This window comes from Rhea americana, unplaced genomic scaffold (assembly GCF_003343005.1).
Source record: "Rhea americana isolate MKP2758 unplaced genomic scaffold, rheAme1 scaffold_2, whole genome shotgun sequence".
Lineage (NCBI taxonomy): Eukaryota > Metazoa > Chordata > Aves > Rheiformes > Rheidae > Rhea > Rhea americana.
In genome coordinates this window covers 11,836-39,447 of record NW_028186149.1, presented here as the reverse complement: position 1 = coordinate 39,447, position 27,612 = coordinate 11,836, and the positions used below count along the sequence as shown (strand labels likewise).

Sequence of the window (27,612 nt, the reverse complement as noted above, 5' to 3'; positions counted from 1 at the left end):
CGCATACATACACACCTCTGTGTGTGCGGCTGTGTTTATTGGGGGAGGGGAGGAAATGTCTGCGTGTGTGTGTGTGTGTGTGTGTGTGTGGTGTGCACGCACACATACACGCCTCTGTGTGTGAGGCTGTGTTTGTTGGGGGGGAAATGTGTGTGTGTGTGTGTGTGTGTGTGTGTGGTGTGCATGCACACATACACGCCTCTGTGTGCGGCTGTGTTTGTTGGGGGGGGGGAAATGTCTGCGTCTGTGTGTGTGTGTGTGTGTGCGCGCGCACGCGCGCTTATGCCTGTGTTTCCGGGTGAGCCCTACATCTGCATCACGGGCACGGGTAAGGCGCACGGCAGGACGCCCACGGGCTGCTGCAGGCTCCGCAGCAGCGCACTTCCACGCCTTACGAAGCTTAAAAGCACATGTAAGCACCTGCCCCCCCCGGCCCGGCCCCGCTGTTTGCAGAGCCTGAATTTTGAGACCGCTGTGACTCGTGAGACTACCATGTGCGCTCGGAAGCAGCCCGYGCATTTCCACGTTTCACCTTACCTTGAACAAGTCTGCCACCAGGCCGTAGTCCGCCACCTGGAAAATGGGAGCTTCGGGATCCTTGTTAATAGCAACTATGGTCTGCAAGCAACAACGGAGCACCAGGTGAGTATGCGTTGGGTAAGGGGTAGGATTGGCTCACAGAGCCAGACCTCAGCTAGGAACCACGTACCCAGCCACTACAAACAGAAGCTATGAGCAGGAGCATTTAACAAATAATACTTTTCCTTTCCATCAGAAAAAAAAAAGAAAAGAAAAACCCAACCCACAAAAAAAAAAAAAGGAACAAACAAAATCCCATCCAGGACAGATCCAAAACTGAGCCAAGTATTCATAACAATGAAAACATCATTTTTCTAAGATGGTCTTTCCCTGCTCATAGCATGGCGCAGGGCTGACCTATCCTGTGTTGAAAAGTAAGAAAGATTTTTGGGAGGGGAAGAACACTACAAAAAAAAAAAGAAAAGAAAAGAAAAAAAAAGAAAAAAAGCCTTCTTACCTGCAAGAGTGAAGTCGTAACATTACAGATATAAATCAGAGGTAGTATTCAAAATGGGGAAAAATAAAGCCTGTGTAAAAGCCTCTGTAATTACTATGGGGAATAATATAATCTATTTTTGTCACACAGTAGAAAAAGACGCATGTGATGTAAATCCCAACACACCATTCAGAAAAATGCCTGTGTCTTTCCTGACTTTTTTTTAGCACTTCCATACAAGTAAATCATCATTTTGTAAATGCCTGCAATAGCAAATTCCAGCAGAATACCTGCGGGTGTCCACATCAAAATCCACCACGGGCTGGGGAAGAGCACCACGAGGGTTCAAAAAAGAAAAAAGAAAAAAAAACGGGGGGGGGGGCAACAGCTCATAAAACAAGTCTTGCACAAAGCAAGCAGGCGTAAACCACCGTGCTCCCGTACTGCCTTTCCACCCAGCCGCTGCCAGCTGAGCTCCAATTTGAGGCACCGAGATTCCTCGGGACAGCCCTAACCCACCGCTTGCTTCCTTCGCTTACRTGCAGTCTCAAGAAGCCATAGTTCATGTTTCCTTTTTAATCACTCCGCTAAACGTACTTGTCCAACAAAATTAATGGCTTGGTAGCATATGTCTAGTGGCAGTAACTCAAATAAACCAGCAAATCCCGTGTTTTCAAGCCCACAGAAATGTTTTTTCTTCACAGGTCATTTGTATCCAGTGCCTCCCCATAAAGACCACCACATCTACGCAAGGAGCACGTACCGACCCAGGGCCCTGCTGCTGCCCTCGCTGCTCCTCAGCAAGCAGCTGCGCGCAGTCCAGCCACACGCTCCTCCGAAGTATTTCCTCCYCCCCCTTTTTTTTTTGCTTTGATTTCAGCTGCCCCGTTTGCAAACACAAGCCTCCTGCCGCCATCGCTGCAGTCCAGCAAGCACAATCCAGGCTGAGCTCGACTCTGGCAGCCTACTGCTTCCTCTAACCGGCTCCATTAACTGAAGTAACTTTTCAGTAAGTGCTGGTTCTCCACCTCATCATTTTAACAAGACCTCCAATGGGCAGAAACAAAAGCGTAACCCTGCCCGCGGCAGAACTTTTACCAGAAGTTACATCTCATAGAAAGAGAAGACATCATTGCAACCACCTCACGCGGGAGGAAAAAAATAAGGAAAGAAAGCAACAACAATTTTCTAGGTCTCCTCAAAAGCTTTGTTTTCTACCTTGCTGTAAAAGGACAAATAAATTATACATTTCAGTTGGTAGAAAGCATCTGACTACTCTGGGAAACACATCCTGAAGTGCACAAGTTCACCAAGCCGGCTAACTCACAGCGCTGCGGGAAGACGGGGGACACCCCCAAGGCGGTTCCCAAGGCTGCTGCATTCTTTTAAGTTTCTATAAATCGGCTCTTTCAGTAACTGCAACACCTACATGCTTTGGCTAAAAGGAAAGCAGAACACATTTCAAATGCAACTAAAACTGAATTTTACGATACACACTTTTGTTTAAACTACAAAAAACTGTGACGTGTGGGAGAAATTAAACTGTAAAGCATCTCCTATCAACAGATTTCACCTGCCCTTATTTCTTATAAAAGACCTTTCCAAAATACCAAACATGGCATTGGAGAAGTCACAGAAGCAAAAGTTTATCACTTACAGTACTGCCTTGTATTTTTATAGCAAAGGAAATTCCGACGCTTAAAAATAAAATGAAGTTCTTCATATTGCTGGTAGTCTTATCAAGATAACACAGGAGATGAACATAAACCAGGTCAGATTAAGTCTTAAGCAGCTTTGAATAAACAGTTATCAATCAATGTYTGATACTAATCCCTCTGCCCTCATCTCTCGCCTACCCCAAAAGCCTCGCTGGAGACTAAACAACCCACAAAGGCATCCTCAACGCTGCGGCCACCAGCCACGGCAGAGGGCCCCGAGGAGAGCCAGGGTGACCGTGTTAATACTGCACTGTGCTGCTCTCTCTGACTCTCCTTCTCGTCCCTTCACTGGGAGCTGAAGTGACTAAAACTACCCTATTCCACTAATACCAGTGAGAGTATTTTATTCCTTATACCCTTCTGTTTCACCTCTCAGTAGCAACTTTCATCTTTACATCATCTTTAATTTCCAGTCTTGTTTTTTCTCCACTGCGTCAACTGACCATAGTGCAGCTTGGGATGCAAAAACGGGATCCAAAGAAGGGTGCTCTATCCTCAGTCCAGCTTTTGTGGATTCCCCAGAATAGCTATGATTTAAATCCTACATCCAAAAGGAACTATATCCTAAGAAAACGCAGATCATTCACAGGCTGGTTTGTGATGAGAACTACCAGTCACATAAATGCACTATGGTGTGTCAGTGGTCAAACAAGAGGCAAATTAAGGATCTACATATGAAGTTTTGCAAATCTTTTGAAAGGCAGTATCAAACCCATTAAAACTTGTGATGAGTTCCCTGAAAAGAATAAAAATTAATCTTGTTCTAAAATTAACTAGGGGTAGTCTGAACAGTCTTTTTTTTTTTTTTCTTCTTTTTTCTTATGTCTGGCATTTGATAATATGATTCAGTAGGTTCTGCTCCTCTTTCCAAATACTGCTTAGTGGACAAAACTCTGGCAATTCCAATTTCAGATTATTTGTTTTGGCAACTAATGAGTTAAACCTTTTAAAGTTTTACTGCCATTTTTTAATAGGTTTCCATTTGAATGCCTAAATGTAGGAATGTCAGAGACATCTTTTACTTTATGGAATAGCAAGTTCCTAATTCAAATTGCACATTGTTATGCATGAATTAATATGTCATATTCTGCAATAAATGCAAATGGAACTATTRTATAGAGTTCAGGCATATGTGCATTTCTTTTTAAGTAAAGTCAATTAGTTTCTCCTATTTAACACTTCGGGGTTTAGTGCAATAGTTTTGCCAATGTGTTAGATGATTTTCCACAATACTTTATTTGGCAAGGCTCAGAGGACTAACATATTTTAAGAAATCAAGCAAGCTGGCAACCTCAACATTAAAAAAAAATGGAAAACTGGTTAAAATATTGATGTAAAAACAAAGACATCAACTCTTTTCCTTCCTCAAATTATTTTCTAGCACTTCCAACTTCATACCTTACTGTCTTTCATCCCAGCCAAGTGTTGGATTGCTCCAGATATTCCCACAGCAATATAAAGCTCCTAGAAGAAAACAAAAMCAAGACATTTTTGGTACCCATGATACAGTTTCGGGAGGTACGACAAATCTTATTCAAAATCAGTATCATACAGTGGTTCGTAACATTAAAGTAGTTTTCAATATTAAAGGCAGCAAAATATGTTGATGAACAACACAATTGTAAAAAGAAAATCCCAAAGAAGCATCTGGCAAAGACACATGAGGGTAAAAAAAACCCCAAAACCGAAAGACATCTGCATCAAACATGCGACAGTTGAGACAGCGCTGTAACATGTGCCAATTCCCGACTACAGGAGAGGGCCACCAGTGCTACCCGTGAGCCTGGCGATTCCCACAGCAAGTATTAAGCAAGATAATCTGCAAATGGCAGATCAGTGCAACGGATAATGCAGCTGCCTAAATACGGGCCTGCTCCACAGCAAACTTGGGCTTTTCTGTTTAAAGGATTCCAGAGCCCTCAAACATGACAGGATGCAAAAAGCTTAAACACAGGTGTTTATGCCTTGAAAAAGTTTCCTAGGGAGTGGGATAAAACTTTTCAGATGCTGAAGTGGGTTAGTGCAATTCACACTTGTAGTGACGCTCGGTGCTCGCCAGCCCTAAAGCTTCTCTTCCCCCAGTAGCTACCAGTGCCCCCACAGCAGCCAGCAGCCGTACGGCAGCGCTTCCTACGCAGGCACCAAGCGCTGCCCTCACACGCAGCTGCACTTTACACTTTAGGGCGATCAAGCTGGCATCTCTGAAGAGACTTGCAACCAGAACAGGTGCAAATCTATATGCAAACAAATCCCTATGGACAGTTTTAATTTGCAGCAGAGAAGGTGGCTTCTCTTGGGCTGAAGGCCACCCAAACTGTAATCTATCCAAAACCAAGCACACCTGCAACTCACAATGACCTCGTCCCCCCTGCCAGAAGTCCAAGCAGCAGTCCAACCCGTGCTGTTTAGCTCCCTAGCTTTATAGAACAAAACCCAATGAAACACTTCTAACCAACTTATTTCTAAGAGAGGCAGCACTGGCAAAAGGTAAGCGTGTTAGTTACACTATCATTTCTCAACGCCTCGCTCAAGTGCTCCTTTTCAGTGGCATGTCTGTAGCAAGTACATTTAAAACATGCATTAATGCAGAATCTGCCTTTAAGCAATATATGCATAGTCTGGGGATGGTCTACACTATCAGTTCCTGGGTGGAGTGCCTGTTTCCAACCCTTCTCACCCATTAAACTGCTGCATGCTGACGAGATTCCTGCATGTTCTGGAGCCAGGAAATCAGCAGGATCTATCAGTGAGGCACTCGATCAGTGTTTAATTTCCATTCCAAAATAGAAATTTAAAATGTTAGCTGATAGTCATGGAGAACTGGAGAGGTGCTTCAGGACTCGAAGAAAGCCAATGTCACTCCAGCCTTCAAAAAGGGCCAGAAGGAGGACCCAGGCAACTATAGGCCGGTCAGCCTCACCTCCATCCCCGGAAAGGTGATGGAACAGCTCATTCTGGATGTCATCTCCAGACATATGGAGGAGAAGGTGATCAGTAGTAGTCAGCATGGATTCACCAAGGGGAAATCCTGCTTGACCAATCTGAATCTTCTACAATGGAATGACTGGCTGGGTAGATGAGGGGAGAGCAGTGGACKTTGTGTGCCTTGACTTCAGCAAGGCTCTTGACACTATCTCCCATAACATCCTCTTAGATAAGCTCAGGAAGCATGGGTTAGACGAGTGGACAGTGAGGTGGATTGAGAACTGGCTGAAAGRCAGAGCTCAGAGGGTCGTCACCGGTGGCCTGGAGTCTAGTTGGAGGCCTGTGGCTAGTGGCGTCCCCCGGGGCTCAGTACTGGGTCCCATCCTGCTCAACTTCTTCATCAATGACCTGGAGGAGGGGACAGAGTGCCTCCTCAGCAAGTTTGCTGATGATACCAAGCTGGGAGGAGTGGCTGACACACCTGAGGRCTGTGCTGCCMTTCAGAGAGGCCTGGACAGGCTGGAGAGCTGGGCAGAGAGGAACCTCCTGAGGTTCAACAGGGGCAAGTGCAGAGTCCTGCACCTAGGGATAAATAGGCACCAGTAGGCACCAGTACAAGCTGKGGGCTGACCTGCTGGAGAACAGCTCTGCAGAGAAGGACCTGGGAGTGCTGGTGGATGACAGATTGACCATGAGSCAGCGATGTGTCCTTGTGGCCAAGAAAGCCAATGGTCTCCTCGGGTGCGTTAGGAAGACTGTTGCCAGCAGGCCGAGGGAAGTGATCCTGCCCCTCTACTCAGCCCTGGTGAGGCCTCATCTCGAGTCCTGTGACCAGTTCTGGGCTCCCCAGTACAAGAGAGACATGGAGCTACTGGAGAGAGTCCAGCGCAGGGCTACAAGGATGATCAGGAGACTGGAGCACCTGCCCTACGAGGAACAGCTGCGAGAGCTGGGCCTCTTCAGCCTGGGGAAGAGAAGACTGAGGGGGGATCTGATCAATGTGTACAAGTCCCTGAAGGGAGGCTGTCAGGGGGACGGGGACAAACTCTTTTCAGTTGTCCCGTGTGACAGGACAAGAGGCAACGGGCAGAAACTGAAGCACAGGAAGTTCCGCCTGACCGTGAGGGGGAATTTCTTCCCTGTGAGAGTGATGGAGCACTGGAGCAGGTTGCCCAGAGAGGTGGTGGAGTCTCCTTCTCTGGAGATCTTCAAGACCCGCCTGGATGCAACTCTGTCTACCATGTTCTAGGTGACCCTGCTGAGCAGGGAGGTTGCACTAGATGGTCTCCAGAGGTCCCTTCCAACCTTACTGATTCTATGATTAAGAGGCAGTAAAAGCTTCAAAATTTGGTTAGGAGCACAACTTTGGCATTTAGGAGCTAGGGTTTCCAAGCCTTGCAATGCAAGCACGTGTTCCAAAAAAGCACTGTTGCGCTCGTCTTGAGGGACATTACAAGCTTTATGACTGGCTTCTCAGCAATAGCATGACACTGAGACTTGGTCTTTGCCTAGGGATGATTTTATACAGCTGAAAGTCTTCACAACGCTGGCATGTGGCATCTGTTAGGAATTTTGCTCCTTATTTTGCAGGGAAACTTCAGAGGGCTGCGCACGAGAGACCTGAACAAGAGACCATTCAACGGATGAACAACCAAGAGACAGTTAAACCCCAAAGCGGATCGGCAGTCAGAACAAAAATGATACCTGTACATACTCAGAAAAGATGTGACCTCAACTATTAACAGAATTTCTTCTTTAAAGATGCCAAGGCTAGTCCACATCCAAGAACGGMCACACCTAATTTAAGAAATGATTTCTGGGGTCAGGGAGGGTAAGAAGGACAAGAAGATCCTGTCCACATGCAACTGGAGAGGCGCATTACAGTAAAGTAGCTTTGAAGAGGGCAGAACAAAGCCCAGCTGCAGAACAGGCCCGAACCTGCTGGAGGGGCTGGCGAAAGAAGGTGTTCAAACACAGAGAGCACGCAGGCTGCTTTTTCCACACACGCCTGACAGTCATTACATCAATTAAAAAAAAAAGAAAGATGATTACTCTCTGATGTTTCTACAGCTACAGATTTTACCTATTACATTGATTTTTAAATAGACATAGATAAATAAAATTTATGAAGCTTTTCTACACTTTTCTGCAAAAGCTGTCTCCTGTAAGAACTGAAGGGAAGGGAAACTGAGCAGGAACAGAGTATTTCCTATTAAAAAAAAGGCTTTGAAATTGATACAGAGAATCTAGTCCATGTACTCGCACAAAAACACACAGCTGTTGAAGAGACTCAAAAATTTCTTAGTCTCAATTGCTTTTTGCTGAACAGATTACTATTAGAGGTCAATCCATTTTAACCACAGCTGCAATGTAATATAATATGTACATATGAGAACCCATGGTAAGAATGCAATATTTTAATTATACCAAATAAGAGAACAGATGTTACAGAAGAAATTATTCTAACATCACATAGTCTTTCACATGAGCTCTTTTAAAAAATACATTACTGTAATTTGATTTTTGGAGCAATTCATTAAGTGCTAGTCATCTAGACTACCAGATACTCTTATCACTCTGTTTAACATTTTGAAGTTCAGTCTTTGGAAAGAATCCAGTTTACCAAGAGCCAGATGTCTATGTATGTATTCTATTAAAATATCTAGGAAAGACAAAGACATTTCATTAAAAGGACATTTATAAATTACCAGGTTTGTCTAAAAAGCYTTTACTATGCATTTAAGGTCTACCCTCTCAGTTATCTGCTTTTGCCTCTCTGGCTAAGAAAACTGGTCTATTCAGTAGGTTTTAGCACTTACGGTAGATCACCTCAAGAAGTAACATTTTTTATGCACGGAACACACATGACAGCATGTTTCCCATAAATAGCACACTGTTGCAAAATAGATTTGGTTGCTTAAATCTTAGTTTAAATYGATTCTGAACGGTCTGAGTGATAAAGATTCTGGTCTGCTCAGTGCTGAGACACCACTTCCAAGGACAGAATTCAACTGTTCTCCTGAGAAGTCAGGAAAGACTAAGAAATCTTAAATTCTTTTCATGGCAAGCCCCTTGTTTTGAAAATTTGAAAATTTTATTTTCACTGAAATCATTAACTTCTGTCATGGCTTTACTTGGCTGTCACGGCTCCACTGTGCCAGCCTGCAAAGTCCCAGTGCAGGACTGCAGCCCCACGTGCTTAAGGACAGCGCGGAGGAAGGGAAGAGGCCAGGACCGCACAGCAGCCACACAGCCACGCGGCTTCCAGCTGCCTKAGGCGACACGCTTGCCATCGCAGAAAGCGCAGTAAGGTCTACAAGGAGAAACACAGTTCTTCAGAGATCACCTACTCAGGAAACCCAGGCCCAGGCACAAAACTACGTGAAACAGACTCCACATCCCACATCTCAGGTGCCAAGACAGATGGCTTCACGCCAACGTCACATTCCTGATTTCCAGATCTTTGGAAGCTGCTCTCACCACTGCTCTCAGGTGGCCAATCCGCAGGCTACAATTGCAGGTGCTGCTGTCAAAGTCCAGGACATGGGGTGGCATTTATCAACCCCCTGGTGCTCGTACCCATGCAGAATTGCACCGAAGGGCTGCTGCCAGCTCCCTGCCGCACAAGCACGGCACAATCAGCTAGCAGGGGCTCTGCCCCACGGGCTCACGGTCCCGTCTGAGCCCAGACGCGGCCTCAGAAGGCAAGTAGCAGGGATGAAACGGAAAACGAAGGTTTTGGTAGTATAAAGGCATAGCATCAGATCAGACAGCTGTCTCGTTTCACAGTAACTTAATTTCACACACAAAATAATTACTATATGTATGTCGCCGCCATGCCACAAATCCTCCTTTGTACCGAGCGGGGAGAGCAAACATCAGCGTAAGGGATGGGCCACCAGAGAGCTAATAGTAAGAAAGTGCACAGTGGAGGACACAAGCAGCACAGGAAGCTGAACTTACTGAACAGTCTGAGTGTGTAGAAAGCAGTGGGTAGGCAGGCACAAGCAAGACAAACCAACAGAAAATGTTTTAAATTAAAGATGTGCTATGGAAACACAGGAAAGTGAGGGCATTCGCACGTAACATACCCATTAGACTTCTCACAAGGACTACAGCAGTGGCCAAAGTGGATTCTGCCAGCAAACTGGCAGAGCGCAACAGTATCTTAATTTGTCCTGCCACACAATATCCCACAGGAGGCCAGGCGGAGCCAGGAGCCTGACAGAGACCTCAAGTCTGTAGGCACAGGTTTGCATCACAAAAACCCTAAAAAGAAACAAAACTCAAAGTCCCAACTTTATCCTACTTACAAATAAGATTCCAAATCAAAAATCTGACTTCTCATTTGCTATAAGGTATTAATCTAGCATTACACTGTTTTTTCCATAAGCTTTCAAAACCACAGACCCCAGTGTATCTCCCAAGGCAAGTTGTCATTCACTGATCATTTAGAAGAACAGTTTCCCTTGCCCATCCTCAAAATTGCTGGTTCTGGGTTCAATGTACCCAGCTTACATATTAGCATCTACAGTAAGTCCATTAGACTTCACCTGCATGAGTTTGCACAGCTGCCTCCAGAATTCATGTAGCCTGTTACATGCAGTTAGGATAAATGTCACCAGAATGCTATATGTGGATGATTACAATTACCATTACAGCAATGCAGTTATTTTCCTGTGCATACTGCTTTTTTCAATTACCTACACAATAATTTGATTACTACTAGTGAAAACATTTAAAAAATCCCTTAGGCTGCCTTAGAGCATTTAAAAGCTACATTTGCTTAAGAAATTGACAAGATTAATTTTTAGTTGCAACTTATGACAACTTTGAATGCTATAATGCATCTTTCACAGGTGCAACGCAAGATGAGGTAGTTACTTTGTAAGCATGCTACTATTGATTTTTATGCCAACTTTTGAATTACACTGAAAACCTTCAGGGCACATCAATTCGTCATCATACTAGTGGCATGCTTTTAAACAGCCAGCTTAATGAACCCCTTTGGCACGTGCACTCTTTCAAAGGCAGCTCAGATATTTTATTTTCTTTGCAAGGGTGCAAGGACAATGGCATTAGAAAGAAATCTTTTATAATGAAAATTACTTCATACAACAGATTCCTTCCAATTACAAGCTATTAACTCAATAAAAWACTTTCTGGTTTGACATTAGTTCATATATATCATACTATATATCAAACAATTATCCAGTGTGTACTACTCAGTGATGCTGCCGAATATGTTCCACTCAATACACATTACTAAACAGCATCCCAAGTACAATTTCTTTTTCACTTTAAGAACCTTTGATCAGCCAAGCCATGTAATTACCCTTAAGAAGCGTGGTTAGGGTGTCTGCTGGAGTGCAGGGCCATACAGCAATTTTTTTTTCGCTCTCTAGGGAAAAGCACATCAATTGCTTTCAGCTAAATGCACTCACATATGAATATTTTAGTACAATTTAATGTTTCTGCACCAACCCCAGAGGAGCAGAGCATCAATTTGTGAACATAGTTTTCTTGGAGTTAAAAGCTACACTGGATAATGCAGGATGAAAGGGGTTGTCAATCCTTAGCTTTTTAGCAAGTCAGAGAAAGGTAGTCTGTAAATTCAGTCCCAGCTGCATACAAACAGCTCTCTAAAGTTTGCCACCGTAGAGCTACTTTTCAACAGTAGTGAATTATCAGAGGAGATATTCCAAAAACAATTTCCCAAGCATGGTCAGTTTTCCCTACGCTATTCCCATCTGCCAGCTACCTAGTGGCCTCAACTCAACCGTTTATGCAATAACAAGTGCACCTGCTGGTCTGTTAATAAAAACCCAAATGTAATGCACAAGCAACATATTCCCACAAAGCTAGCCGTAGGTGTGAAAAATCAAGAAGCATATCATGTATCTGATTACAAGAACTTTAGCACCTCAATATTCTCTCATATGTGTAACCAGTTAGGAACTGATGAAGATCTTGCCATTGATAAGCAAGGAAAACATTTTTAAAGTGAGTACACACAAGATGGTACAGGTGACACTTCTTGCAAACCTATGGGAATTAATTAGTTCACTCTATTATTAGTACCTTTAGATAAGAATCAGAGACCAAAAAGGAACATAAATATTGGAATTAAGTATACCTTATTTCAGTTTCTCCACACTTTTACACAAAAGAGTGAAAGGAAATAGAACATAACAGATGTGCTAACTTGGGCAGGCAAATGATCCCTAAGTAGTGGGAAGAAATATTGGTAGAGTTTGTATCTACTTTGTGAGCAATAAAACCATGAGTCACTCATGCATTTTAAAGAGAACAAAACCACACTAGGCAAAGTAACTGACTGCTTTGCTAGCAAATACAGAGAAATAAGAAACACAGAAATAATGTAAATGATGTGACACTGCCTTTCCCCGCTTCCTGCCAGTCCTGAAGCAAGACAATGACTACTGAATGTTAAAAAGCGAGTCACACTGCGGAGAAAGGAACTGCCTAGTAAAATCTTGGGGCACCTACAAGCTCTGAATGTGTCCTGCCACCTTGTAAAACACGTGGAGCAACAGGAATTCCACTTCTCTGCAGGACTATTCCATGGCAGCATATCATGCTGCTAGCAAATGCTTCCTTGCTATGCAGCTTTCTTATCCCTCTTGCAACTTCATCCCTCTCCTGAGTCTTCTACCTAATACAACATACTAAGTTGTTGCTGTTCTTCCACTGCATTTGTGCCTTTCAAGTATTTGAACCTAACATCTCACTCTTCTGCACAAGTGGCACCTCTTCAGCTTGCTTCATTTTTAGTCATTAAGTCAATTCATGCCAGTTGTAAATGTGCCTCCCTTTAAAATTCCTGCAATCCTTTATATCCAGGGAGACTTTCTGGTATGAAATGGAAGCTTAGACAGTGAAGCTAAGCAGGCCAGCAAGTTTACTCCTGGCAGTCCTAACAAAACTACACTGAATTGCCATCTGCCTTCCCCATCTGAGATTTCTCAGCACATGCAATATCTAAATGCATCCACTTTCCGTGTAATCATATCACATTTCTGGCCCACTCACCTAATCCAGTGTCAATTATTACTGCATCATATACTCCCTAACTCCTGCTTTCCTGAGTTCTCCCTCTCTGTCTCTTTGTCACCCTTCTGTTGGAGCAGTATTTTGCACCCAATGTTGAAAGCAACAAAATAGCAGCAGCTGAACCCCTGCAAGGAGGGGGTTGTGCCTTCCTGTGCCGTGCCTGCTGGATGAACCCTCCTCGGGGCGGGGAGCCTTGCAATAAAATCTGAGACGGGTACGGTGATGCCATCTCGTCGTGGCACACTGGTGATTAAATCCTAGATGGACTCCTTCAGTCCTACAACTGTGAATACTGCTCTGGTCACCTCTTCCCTGTCGCCCACTAGAAAAATGTACGCAGAAAGCTAAAGCAGTTATAGAACCGGACCCTGAAAATGCATGGACTTCGGAAGAGGAAAATAATAAAATGAGTCACAAAATAGTTAAACTCTGAATGGATTCTACTAGATAGATATCTTTCAGGAATCAGAAAATTCTTTGCTAGGTCAGAGGATAACAGAATAAACAAACAGCCTGAAATGACCTGCAGTGTCTGAGACAAGAAGCGAGAGCGARAGTGAGAGCGAGACTTTCTGTACCTGATCAGGAGGAGGACAAAGTTCACAAAAGCTGGAAGGAATGCATTCAGCACACACAACCAGTCCTAGACAACTSAGAAACAGAGAAACCAGGAGTTGAAATTGAAAACACTACAGATTACTTGCTTTGGAGGAAATACTAACCAGTTAATTAAGAAATTTAAGAAATAATGGCTGATAGGTATACAACATATACAAATATATGAAGACTAAAATACCAGAAAAAGAGTACTAAAGTAGGATCTGACATGGCACAAAAATAAATTATGCTTCCTCTTGAAACAAATAATTTTTATTTTGCACTGGTTTTCCCTGTTTTACCAAACCACTGTTCTAGCTGACATTTCTAATTACAGCTATTCAACAGGCACAGCACATCAGATGCTACCCTTAAAATGATCTCAGCAATGCTGGGAGCCTACAGGGAAGGAAGTCTCCAGTGCCCCAATGAGCAAAGCCAAACACATGTGAGCAGGGCAGCTGTGCGTTTTGTATCTCTTCGAATTCGAGTTYTGGTTTTCCCCTTTCCACAGGCTTCCCTAAACAAATGCAAAGCTTAACCAGTGGCAGAAAAAGTCTTAAAACTGTCGTCAGAGCAAAGAATATAACAAGAACGGAGCACGTGGGAAACCTTGGGAGAAATGGGGAACAACTCAGGTGCYTGAACGCAGCATCTAGTGCCAGGGCAGCTACCGCAGGCTTTCCCACCCGAACGCCAGGGCTGCTCAGAAGGATGGAGGTTTCCCAGGTGCCATACGGTACCTGCCAGCCCAGTGATTCTCTTTCATACCTGAGTTGCCTAAAAAGGCATTAGACACCTAGCTGTAGGTACTCAGTCATCCCCTGTGTGCCTCTTCCTCGCAGATCTGTCCCATGGAGGCCAGTCACAGCTAAAGGACTAATAGAAGCTACTTACAGCTTACAACAACCTCTTGCCTTTCTCAGGCTGTACAAAGACTCACTGCAAAAGAGTGAGAGAAAGAGAAAACTGCAAACATTGTATCTGCGCAAACTGAAGCCCCTGACTATTTGAAATTTCTTACCTAAAAATAGCACCTACTCTAGGGGAGGGAGGCTTGATCTGTGCAAGGRATTTAGTAATTTTCTAACTGTATATGCTTAACTAATACTTAATACTAAGACACTAATGGAAAGCGTATTTTTATCCAAAACCTAATCTGAACATCCTCAAGGGCTTCCTAGTTATTTTTCTTAAACAGAAACYGCAGACAGCGGTCAACTTGAGAACTAAATTTTATTTTTTGCAGAACATCTGCATATAAGAAATAGGGGGAAACAACTGGCTTCCAATTTAAAAAAATATACTAAAACGGTTCTTAAAATAAGAATGCTTGTCACTGATTAAAGAAACTGAATGTACTAGATTCCTTTTTTTTAATTAGGAAGGTAAAGTTTTTGCTCGGATTTATTTACTATATCCACTTATATTTTCTTCCCTCTCCTCAGATAATAGAAATTAGCCTTCTCTTTCACACAGAATGCTCAAATGGAGAGCTATAGTCATCAAAAATCAATGGGTAAAAAAGCTACAATGAGAAACAAAAATAATATACTCCAGCATTTTAAGAACTAGAATTAAATTACACAAAAGGAAAATTACCAAAGATCCAGTCAAAAACCAACAAAATGCATGAATCCCAACATGAAGGAAGCTCATGGTTTAAAGCTCCAGAACAATTCTGGAAGTGTGAATGTACTGCACAGAACTAATTCTCAGACAGAAAGGTAAAAATTTGTATTCCTTTTGCTAGTGAGGCAAAAAAGTCTAGAAATGTTTCTTGCCTGGCAGTCTGTTCATGTATTAATAAATGGGCATTTCAGGAAAGCTTCTGCAGCTGCAAAGGTTCTCATGTCCTGTGATGCACTGTCTGGACTGCATAAAAACTGAAATCAGTCAGGAAATTACTGAAAGGTCAGTGACCAAAATTAAAAATTACTTTTTCTTCGCCAAACCCACAATCAAAGACACAAAGGAAGAAACAAGCAAATCTTTTAGATCACTACCTTCTTACCCGACGATCAGGACAGAAATGTTCCCCATGCAATCCATAGGTAAAAATCAGCACGAGACACACATCCTGTCCTTCTGAGCCCCTAAGCAACTCTTCTTCCCAAGTCTCAAAACGACTCAATTTCAGAATCTTTCCTAAAAACGTGTTCCAATCCTCCACTGACACTGGGCAAGAGACTATTAATAAAAGAGTAAGAGCATATACTAAGACACTTTCCCACCAGAAACTAACAGTTGCACAGGAGAGCAAGCGTGTCTCAAACTCCAACCGTCTCTTGTATCCAACATATCCCTCCTTAAAACCCCCATGCCCAGAAGAGCATGTAAATTTGAGTTCMACACTAAATAAAAAACTCTGCACTCAGCTAACATAACAATCAATATACAAAGTTGCTTTGCAGTTTTCTAGATAAAATTATCAGATCATGATCTCTCCCTGAACTACTAAGAAATCCTTGTAGGAAGAGGAAGCAGTCATCTTCTAGAGGATTAATAGCTGTTGTAATCCTAATCTGATCAAGAGTTCAATTCTGTTGCTCCTTTAAATGAACTATCCCTTTAACTTCACAGAATTATTTTCTAACTAAAGAATCAAAATGACTGTGAAGTAAAATTAGGAATATGAAGTCAAAAATGTACATCTTTAAACCTTCTCATATTTAGGATACCTAGACAACACACTGAAAAATTAATTCCTCTAGGTGGTGACTCTGGGATTATTTTTTTCTTTTTACTTTAAAAAACAAAACCAATTTGCATTTTCATTACAATTAACTACAATATTCTCTATCACACTGCTAAGCCACCGTTCACTGTCCTTATCCTTGTCTGTGTTGTCAGATCCAGCAGAAAYATTTGAACAATTTGAAATAAGGGGTGTTTAATTTTCAATACTATGTATAACTCATTACTTGATCAGTACTTGTTAAGAAGCATGAGTGGAGATGTGAAAGAAATGCACTATAYTGCTGAAAAAAAGATGAAGCACCATACAGCTGTGCCAAGTAGGACCATTTATTGACACAATAGTTAAATATCCATTAGTCAGTCAGAGAGGTTTCTGATGACATTTATGTGGTCCTATGATGTGGTTGTATATTCTTATGACTTTCAAATGTTGCTATGAGCCATCTGGGGTAAGCTTTAGCGCTACTCCTCCATCAAAAACTAGCCTTTTTTATTTGAACGTAACTGTTTACATGCCCTTATCTCTGGAAAGAATGTTCATCTCTGAGCCCTGAGACAGACAAACCTGAGCAGAGCTGTCCTCAAATTAGCATTTTCCAYTTGATTAATGAAAATTTGGGTAGTGAAGATCTAAGGCTGGTCAGTCTCAACTCTTTAGAACAGCTAAATGACACTCACCTCACTGCTTGGCTTTCAAAGATTTGAGTACATGACAATCGGCTAAGATTGCCTCCTTGAGACAACCAACTGCCTTCCTGGTACTGTGGTTCCCATATACCTTGCAGCTGCACGTACTGAGATAGCAATGAACGTGTTTAATTGGAGTAGTTTGGTAAGACCTATAGCTGCAACAGAAGTGACCTTAAGCCTATTGTGAGATCACAAGAAAGTGCATTATATTTAAACACAAATATTCCCTTAGCAAGAAGAAATTATTAGACTGTGGACTATAGCTGTCACACGCTCTTTCCAAAAAAATAACAAACATTTATGCATTATGCACAAAATGAAATACCACAAGGAAGCAGAGTTAGGGTTGCATTTACAATCCAGAAAAGCCTCACAATTTCCTTGCACAGTAGAGGTTAACATCACTGCTACCAGGATTTTGGAAGGGCACAACATAAAACCAGACAGACCTTAACCCACATCAACAGGTTTTATGTCTGCTTCTCAGATGCTCCTTTTTTGTAGCAGTTGTTTTATACACAGCTTAAACACTATTGTGCTGAAAAATACCACCACTTAGACCTTCTAAAAGCAGCAAGCATTCCTCTCCACATTACAGGACAGAAGAGCTCAGAGACACAAAGTATCTTATTCYAGAAAGCACAGCAGGCAAAACCAACCATAGACTCCAGGATTCCCAAATTTCTGTCTCTGTGATCTCCAAGTATTCTCTTATCCTGCTCGATGTACTACTGGAGGAATAATGGTCACTGTCTGAAGTTCTCAAATTTGCATCTGCTGATGGTGCCACAGTAAAATGTCTCAGATCCTATCAAGACTTTGGACATGTACAGCTTTTCAGTATTATTAAAATTATTGCTAATTGGTAAATGCATTAGTTGAAATAGTTGAAATACAACAAGCTACTCTTTACTAAGAGTTGCAGTTGACTCTCCCTTTCTGTTCTCATTAAACCACTGGCAAGTCAAAAGTTGCTCTTTCATGCCTTCTGTTGCCAAATACATAGATCAGAGGTAACTGCTTACTGAAGAGCTGCATATGTTTATTTGGTTATATAGCTCCAAGCCACTGTCTGACAGATTTCCATGCCTGCCTGTGCTTTTAGTCACAATTCCCTAGTCATGTCCTTAGCCATCACATCTTAATACATGCTAGCTCACATTCTACCCCACACAGAGATGAGCTAACTTTGTACCTCTTTGTTTTCAAATGCTCAAGCCTGCATTATCTGTTCACCACTCTCCCTGCTTTTCCCCAGGTCATGAGGAACAATGAAAATAGTTTCAGACTTCTACAGGAGAGAAAGCTCCCCTGGATCCAAAAAGACACATGAGGATAGAAATCAGGCCCCTGTGATCTCAGGATGCATAGCAAAAAAGATGTGCAGCTGTTTTTTTCCCCAACATTAAGCCACTCACTATAGCATGCCTCTCTTAGCATTGCACTATGCAGGAGCCAACCTGCAGACTACTCTCAATTTTCTTCCATTTTCATCCCTTAAAAATTTTTGATTAGCACATAATGCAACAATCCAGTTACAGTTATCAAAACTTAAAAAAAAAATCGCCATCTAGTCTGCCTGTTAAAAAAAATCAATTCCCAGAGATCAAGCCACATACTAGTATAATTTCAAGCTTATGTTAGCTTGAAAAATACCTTTTGGCATATCAATGATGGTTGTTAGAAAACCAAAAAATCATTCACCACAGGCAACTATAAAAAAATCCACCCTGCAAAGGTTTTGACAAAGACTTCAAGTTYACCTAGAGATTTATATCACAACTCATAGTTCTGCAAATGCATATTCAGATGACAGTATCACACTGGGCACACTAAGATTTTCCTGTTATGTTCAGTATTAAGACTTAGCTCATTTCTAAGTATTTACTTYGAAGGAAAGGGCATATTGGAAAACACCATAGCTCTTTTAGGAAAGATATTTCCATACTTACTGGTGCTACTATTTTGCCCGTCTGTCCAACTTGCATGTCATTAGGAACAAAGCCAGCATCGACAGCTGCACGGGAAGCTCCAACTAGTTGAAAGAAAATATTTCCAGTGTTTTCTTTTAAAATATTAGCGAGCCAAATTTATATCACCATAAAAGCACATGTATTTTACTGAAGAGTCACACACTGTAATGGCACGTATTTAGAAACTTCCCTCTTAGCTCTTATAGTAATCCCTCTCTGTACCACTGGCTGAAATTTCCAAATACTAAGTGCTAATGCACTTCATAAGCAACAGGAAATCCTTACTCCCAGCACCAAAGGGCCATATATTTAAAACTGAGGATTTCAGTCTGGCATGTTTCCATTATTTCTCTCGTTGCTTYGTCAAAAGAGGATTTTCCCATAAATGCCTTCTCATAAGGTTCCACCAAGTTTGAATAGAACACRTATGCCACCTTACACTGCTGTGGAGCTCAGAAGTTCAGCACCATAAAGAAAAAGTCAAACTAAACTTGAAAATACCACATGGACATTTGCTTAGTGAAGCTGCCAATGTAAAAACAAGTATATTCATGTAAAAATATCTACTTGTTATTACATTTAAAGCTAATATACTTAAAATGTTAGTGCAAACAGCTCCTCCTCCTTCCCCACCTGTTTACTTAAACTGTTTTGCTAGAACACTKCATAGCTAGTTTTCTCCTGTTAATGCAAAAGTATAGCAAAAAGACAGAAATACTCAAACGAGAAGAATTGTCAAAGGGACTCTGCACAGGAACAGTATTTAAGGACATATGAAGAAAAGATCAGCTCTTCAAAATGAGCTTATAACATTTTCTAACTCATACAGTTGTTTGTGAGCAAGTGTGTTGGAGATTTGAGAAGGGTGAAGAATATTGAGGTTGAGTGTTCTGCGTCATACACAGGCATTTAAGGATACAGCAGACCACAAGGACAAAGCAAAATTTTATCTAGGACTATGTTAACAGGATTTAAATAATTTGTTAACAGGATTTAAACAATTTCTTCAATAGGACATGAAAGTTAAAAAMTTAAGATGAACATTCTTTTTAATGTGACCTTTTTTAAATAAGCAGGTTTAATAAAAGAAGGAAAACAAATTTACCTGCAGCGTGCAGTTGATCTGCAAGATCATATAACAACTTAAAATTTTCACCGCTCTTTAAACCTCGTCCTTAAAAGTTAAGGAAAAAAAAGATTAAGAAAGAACATAATATCCTTTATAATTTTGATTGTCTATATAAAATTTCAGCATTAGTGCTTGTATTTGCAAAGGACAAATATCGGGGGGTTTGGRCATATCATTAAATAATATTTAACACTTAAGAGAGTCTACTTTTGTCTTTGTGATTAATATCATAATCTCAGATGTGTAAACCGCCACCACTCTGTCCAGTTTACTTCCTACAGCATCATCAATCTCATTCTCTGAAATCAGGGAAACAGGATTTCTCACTAATATGTGCTCCCTCTGCTGGCTTTAGGTACAAATCTCTGTAGTGGGACAATTAAGAAATACTTAGTTATAGGTACACTGTACGTATCACAGTCCATCACTTTATACATGAAGAACAGAATAAAAACATAACTATTTTAAAAATCATTAGACAGTCATGTCTGGACTGCTGTAACAATTATTTTCAGCATATTTTGATCTAAAAATACCTGATATTTCTATTATTTTGAAGGTACCCACTAGGAGTGATGATGTTCTTAAAATGCTCGTTAGCATACGTTAAAACACATTAYAGTGTTCTTTTACAGGCATTATTTAATTGAGGTGCATAGTGTTAGTTAAATACAACATAACGTAGTTCTAATATTATCTACCTACCACCAGATATAACCACTTTTGCACTAGTAAGCTCTGGTCGATCGCTTTTTGTCAGCTTCTGTTCAATCCATTCAGACAGACCAACAGGCGGTGGAGGTGTTACTGCTCTCATCAAATTAAAAAAAAAAGAAAAGAAAAAAAGAAAAAAAAAAGTAAAGCATGTATTTTCAGCCTTTTAAATGTGAGCTTTAACTTAATACAAAGATAATTCTAGAACCAAATCTACCACGACCTTTTAACTGCTGTCAGCAATTGCTCTATGGCTCTGAGTTACAAGCCTCTCTCATTAGTTGTACTTACTCCATAATACAAAAAAAAACAAAGTGTTGTGAACGATTTCGATTTTGCACATCAGAGTGCACAAAAATGAAAGTCAGTAGTATAAGTAATATATTGCTATCAACCTAGTGTAAGTGCAATTCTTGTTAAGACAGGCGATCAAGCCAGCTGTGTAGTGTTTCCTGACTTCCACAGTACAGGGGCAGCTACCAAGCCTCTCAGAAAAATATGAGAAACGGGAGGGTGAGGTGCAGGACACAGAGCTAGATGTTAATGATTTCCTCTGCTGGATCTATGGACAGCATAGTCATATACAGTCCCCAAGAGAGAAACAGCAGAGGTGACTATGGATTTCTCTATAATCAAAGCTGTAGTGGCTTCATTAAAATAATAATTTAAGTGAATTTAGTTAAAACTGATAGAAAACAATGGCTGGGTGTTCTCAACTCGATTTAAACTGCTACTGATTTAGCTTGACACTGTAACAACCTACTGAAATATGACTGATTAAACCAAAACCATGGATAGCCAGCCACTGCTATTTTTGCCCAGTTCGCTTTGAAAACAAAACCAGCTATTTAAACAGCCATAACTTTGAAGATGGAAAAGTCTCAGGATTGCAGTAGCAGATACTTAAGCAGCACGTGAAACAGGCACAGGTTTCAGCACAGATAATCTCCATTTCTGGTCACAGAGAAGGTAGGAAGTGAGCAGAGAATCTCTATCTTCCCTTACTGGACATCACTAAAAAGTGCAAGCCTGTGTACTGAAGGCATAAGCAACAGTTCTGACAACTGGCTTGCTCTGACAAACATTTCTGCAAAACACTAGCACATATTAAGCAAAAGTAACTCTACTACACAAAATAGGAGAGTACCAAAACAAATGCTCACCTGTTTCTAAACTGGCACTACCACCACTCGCTGGTGCAGCTTCAAAAGAAGTTCCCCGTACAGAAAACACTTTGACATTTTCCTCACATTTCACAGTGCAAACAATATTTCCTTAAAAAAATCATATTATGTTTTTATAAAAGACAAAATTAGGATTAGACATCTAATTGTATTTCATGCAAAAAATAATTATTAGAAACATATTAGCACTTCTGCTAGAAGAGGTAAGATTCAGAAAGTTACTTCCTAAAATTGCAGTTTTAGACGCCCAAAACCAGAAACTTAGTAATACAGATTACACATTAAACAACACAGATCACAAATATTTGTACTTACTTTTTATCTCATCATTTCTAAGGCATATTAATAGTCCCTTCTTTTTTAAGGGAAAAAACTGCATTCAAACCATCTCTCATTAATGAACTTCTCAATTTCAGAAGGAAAAAAAAATCCTCTGAAACTATCTTCTTAAATACAAAAAGGGTCTAAAATTCAAAGTGGATCTTTCATCCTGTCACAAGACTTCAGCAGAGTAGAGGACAAGGAAGCCTACTCCAAATATTTGTGGGTTTGTTTGTTTATTTTTTTCCAATAATCTGAACTATAAAAGGCAGTTCGAGCTGCAGGGAATGGTAACGAGAAAAAAAAAAAAAAAAGAGAAATACCAGCCACTCATAAACGAAGTCATCTTGAAATCTGTGAATCAGGGGGAAGCAACTTAAAAATGCAACACAGGTCAACTACATTCTGGTAATGTAACTCAAAATATAATAGTATGCTGGTGGAAGAAAAATCTTGTACAACAAAATTAAGAAACAAGCTAATGAGCTCATATCTGAATTAAAATATTGGGTCAGAAAAGCATTAGAGAAACTAGACTGAAAAAAGAATTACAAATTAAGTCAATTAAAAATTAAAAATAATCAGTGTCTTCATAATTAGGAAAAATAACTCTGTGGTATCTTAACTCAGAAGTAATGTTTGCCATATTAAATAAAGTCATACAATTAACTTAATGTCTTATGTTTTACAAAATCTGATCAGAATTGCATTTACAAAGAAAGGCAGCACATATAAAGGACACTGCCAAATTCTATTAATTAAAAAAACAATTGATCTGGTTTCTAACTGAAATCCTACAGTACCAAAGTTGCTGGTATTGCTTGTGTTCTCACACATGGAACATCATGTTCTCACACACGGAACACCCTCATGTTTCATTTTTATGAACCACAGCAATTCAGATTGTAAGGTGAAATTTCCTGACATATTCCAAGGTTCTAATAACAGAACTCTGTAGAACAGTTATCAGTATGGGTCCTTTATTGCACAAATACCACATACTTTTTCTGGTCACTGACCTGCATAGATAGTTCTCACAAAAGTGTCTGGTGATTTAATTTCAATGATGTCAGAAATAGGGGCAACATCAAGTTTAGCGGCCACTCTGGGAATAAGATTCTAGAAGTTAAAGGAGAAAAGTTAGAAAAGCAAAGGCTGATACACTGAACATGAGGAAATGCAAAGGAAATGAGTTAAAATTTACATGTTAAGCAAAGAAACATTTGCTGTCCTGATTTTCACTTCATATAAAGTTGTCTGCAAGTGAAAACATACGCACAGCTCAAGGGTAGCGTAGGGCTACTCACATAGCTTTAGCAGCCAAATAAAAACCCATTACTGTAATAACATTAGAAATTTTATGAGACTTACTGTAAGTAAACTCTTAATTCAATATCCTAAATTAGAAGGCTTATTTGCTTCAGTAGTTTAAAACTGAATATAGATGCTATTTACTCAGAAAATTGACAATAATGGATTGCTGAGTTCTTACAACAGCACTTCAACAAAAGTAGTATTTTTGGAAGCTAGTTGCTAGAGACAACAGGGAAAAAAAATCTGTACCTCCCAAGAAAAGCTAAAATATATTTTAAAATTATCATTAAAACATATTTTCTCCTATTCTGAAATTGACTCTAGAAAATTACTTAGCACCTTTGGGAACGGAAGGAGGGTAAAAAGAACATAAAGCATTAAGAAATGAATTCTTCTAATCTGGTACAACACAAAGGTCCCCGTTCTGAGACTTTTACTCACATTAAACAACATTCAACTATGAAAATAGTCACTGACTCATTCCTCTAGGAAAGCACTGCTCAATTCTGAGAGCATAAACTTTAAAGCAAAAGCTAGTAATCTTTACCAAACTACTGCAGATCAAAAAAAAAGAGGGGGAGGGAAAACAGAAATCTGAGTAAGACTTAAAGCGTATAAAGATTACCCTTAGCAAAACTACAAGTATAAGGATTGATACTGATTGACAGAGAAAGTAGTAGGATAGAAGGCTGATATCATCATTCATCTCACACTGGCAGATTTCTAACGTACTCTTTCCGTGTCTAAGTTAGCTGCACCATGGCATTGTTTTTAGCACCGAGGAACTCCGCATGCTTAAACACACACTCCTTAAAATGCAAGTTTTGAAAAGTTGTGTTTTCATTAAAGTATATCTTGGCTAGGAGTTGAATCTATGTTATTTATACTTTTTTAAAGATATTTCAATCTACACTACCTACACTGTAGATACAGTCCCTCCTGCCCCTTGAAAGATTGCCTCAACAGATCTGTGCACTTTCATTTCAACATGCAAACCATACAACAATCTAGAAAGTAAATGAAGTGGAACAAGAGCCACAGTGAGCTAGCTTCATAGGTTTTATATTTTATACATTTTGTCTTGTTTACATAGGACTAGCTGGTTACAAGTAAGTACTTTTTCTGAACTGCTCCTTTCTTTAATTCTAACTTGTCCAAGTCAGTCCAGAATAAAATTCAAAAAGAATCAGTGTTTCTAACGAATGACAACTCTTAAGTGAACCACTGTAACATTTTTTGAAAACTCCACACTGGCTATGGCTGATCTGAAAACTTTCCCTCAGGCATTTGATTCACACTCATACATGCGACAGTGTCTCTGTCTCTTTTTCTACAAAATATTTTTAATGCACTTTTCAATTACTTACCTTCCCAAAGGCAGATGCTCCAGCGCAAATGTGCGTGTAATTGAATTGTTTCTGAGTTTCCAAAATCAAAGGAGTCAGCTCCTCTAAGGATAAAAACATACTGCTCACAATTTACAACTATATTATTTATATTTTCAATCACAAGTATAAATACCAGTTATTTTGTCAATAGCTTGGCAAGAACAACTCTCACCTGGTAGAAATCCTTTGTATACATCGTGCTGAGCCACTAGAACTTTTGCAACACCCTGTACTTTGCTCGCTTCTTGTGCTACCTATGATTAGAAATGTATTATTATTAATTTATATTATAGCAGCACCTGGAGGCTCCAGCTAAACTTAGAGCTCCGTGGTGGCAAGCATCTTAAACAAATAACACGAGATAGTCCCTACTGCAAAGAGCTCACAATCTACAGATTAGGTAAAACTGGAACACAAAGGTACCTACTTTTCAAAATCAAAACAAATCTGACAAAACAAAATGTGTACCTTCTGACTCTCAGTGCAGCTTTTTATGGGGTAATACAAATGAATTCTGTGAATAAGAACATTACAAAGCAAATCAAACATAAGAAAGCTTGCCTCCTGTACACAAGATTTCACAATAATTCTATGATTTATTAAAATAGTCAATACAAATCACACTTGAAGATTATTGCTGAGTATTCTGCTATAATCATCAAGAAACCAAGCCCAATTTCTTTAAAATCAGTAATGATATACCACACGAACATACAACACAAATAAAAATGTACAGTAATATTATGATCTGTGTGCAAATTTTAGCAAAATCCTTTGTTTGCAACTGACTCCATGCCTACTAATGTGATGCATACTTTCAGTTCTATATTTATGCCATTTTTTTTCCTTTAAATTTGAAGAAGTGAAGTTTAAATGATAAAAGGGTTATTGCAGATCAGAGAGAATAGGACTGACAGCAGTGTCTGGAGACCACATGCCTCGTCCCAGATCTAGCAGAGCTCTACAGAGTTTGCTGAGTATCAGTTTAACACTCAGAAATTAGCAAGAGGAAACAAACAAATATTCCAAAACAGCTGCTGCAAAGTATCTGTTTGAGTAAGTGGCTGCTTCCTTACATCCATAGCGATTCGTACAAAGAAGCTTAAAACAAAAAAAACCTACACTTTCTGTGAGATACTCTTCCCCAGGATGACATATATTGCCCAGTAGATACAATGCACTTACTATTAAAAAACAAATTAAAAAATTTTGCAATCGCTTTTCTACTGTACAAGTACAAAAGAATAAGACAACTTGAAGACAGACATTTCAGGCAAAATCCAAAATTTTACTACCATCTGCAACTAGATAAATATTTTCTTCTAGGTTCAACTTTGAACATCTACATCTCAGTTTAGAATCAATCTTCAATAGCTGGTGAGATTTCTACAGCTACAGATAAATTAACTTCCACGAGCCTACCTTCCATGTGAGATACTACGTATCACTTTCAGAATAATAATATAGAAACATTACAAACAATAATAATAATAAAAAAGATAATTATTGTTACTTCTACTGTTCGCATGAGTCTACCTCATTCTGGCACAGGAGTGACACTAATGAACTAAAGAACATACAGCCTCTAGATTTTTAATGTAACAAAAATTAGACTGAAGCAAGGCCAATAGCTAACATTCAAGCAACTCCTACTTTAGACACGAGCTATATAACAAAGTCGAGAAATGCTAATTTCAGATTTTTCGGTTGCAAACATATTCCCACTATGCCACCAGCAGCTGACAAGTAAAAGCGAGGTGCTCTGAAGTTCTGTTTGTCACTGTGCTGTGCCATTTCTGCCGGTTTCCATTTCAGCAGGGAAAGCTTCCTCCCACTTTCTTAGCGCTGCAATACTTCTCTTTCAAATGTTACAGGAAAATACTGTTTTAAAAGTTAATTGTCCTCTAGCCTTAAAAATTTTTGTTTGCTTTTTTTAAGCTTTTCACAACTTAAACTGATATTCTCACTTGTTAAATGAAATCTATACCCATATTTTCACTTCAGAGAAGAAACAGTTCAAGTGCAGGACATTTCCTGTGGATTAGCAATTCCTGGCACAGTTCCTCTTCACTAGAGATTATTCTCCAGGCTGACCAAGATGCTATTACATATCATTTGACCGCATTCATTATTTCATTCATATGAAAATAGGATTTCCTACCTTATCACAGCTGGTACCAGCTACTAAACAAGAAACTTCCCCTCCGAGACGTTTTGCTGCAGTGATAACATTTAGAGTAATGGGCGTAAGAGACTCGTTGTTGTGTTCTGCTATGACTAAGGTACTCTGAAACCGCCGAAGCAGCGATGCCTTTAAAGAAAGACAGAGAGAGAAAGCAGAGTTGATAATTAGCATTTAGACAAGAAAAACTGTTCCTTAGAGCATCCGATGCTTTACAGAAAGTTTTCTATACACAAAGTTGTCAGCCAGTACTCTCAAACAAAACTGAGCAAACTAAGATATTTAATTAAGTAGCTAGAATATACAAGGTATTAAAAAAAAAGTATAAACCTGCTTGATTGCAGCCTATCTGTAACATATTGCTGTTAAACTATAACATTCATAGAAACTACTGACCAGTATAAAAAAAAAAAAAAAAAAAAAAAAAAAAAAAAAAAAAAAAAAAAAAAAAAAAAAAAAAAAAAAAAAAAAAAGACATTTGAACAGATTATATTCAAGCTCAATTGGTCCACTTAACTAAGTATCTTAAAGAGTGGGCATAATTTAACATGAATATAATTTTAAGATTTTAGATGGTTATGAAAGGAAATCCACAAGAGGAAAAAAGCAAGTCTAAGGCACAAGGAAATCAAGGGTAGGAAGTAAGTATTTACTTGCCTTTTTTTTTTTTTTTTTTTTTTTTTGCTAT

At 39.9% G+C, this 27,612-nt stretch overlaps 1 protein-coding gene across 1 annotated transcript in view; it reads right to left on the bottom strand.

Annotated features, from left to right (window-relative positions):
• ETFA (electron transfer flavoprotein subunit alpha) overlaps window positions 1-27,612 on the bottom strand; it is a 30,767-nt gene that overhangs the window by 2,441 nt on the left and 714 nt on the right. The window contains exons 2-11 of the mRNA XM_085303223.1: window positions 26,904-27,053; window positions 24,915-24,996; window positions 24,722-24,804; window positions 23,060-23,159; window positions 21,699-21,809; window positions 20,527-20,628; window positions 19,798-19,866; window positions 18,672-18,754; window positions 4,132-4,197; window positions 538-618 (exon numbers count right to left, since the gene is read on the bottom strand). Coding sequence (XP_085159349.1) covers window positions 538-618; window positions 4,132-4,197; window positions 18,672-18,754; window positions 19,798-19,866; window positions 20,527-20,628; window positions 21,699-21,809; window positions 23,060-23,159; window positions 24,722-24,804; window positions 24,915-24,996; window positions 26,904-27,053 — 927 coding nt within the window. The remainder of the gene's footprint in view (window positions 1-537; window positions 619-4,131; window positions 4,198-18,671; window positions 18,755-19,797; window positions 19,867-20,526; window positions 20,629-21,698; window positions 21,810-23,059; window positions 23,160-24,721; window positions 24,805-24,914; window positions 24,997-26,903; window positions 27,054-27,612) is intronic.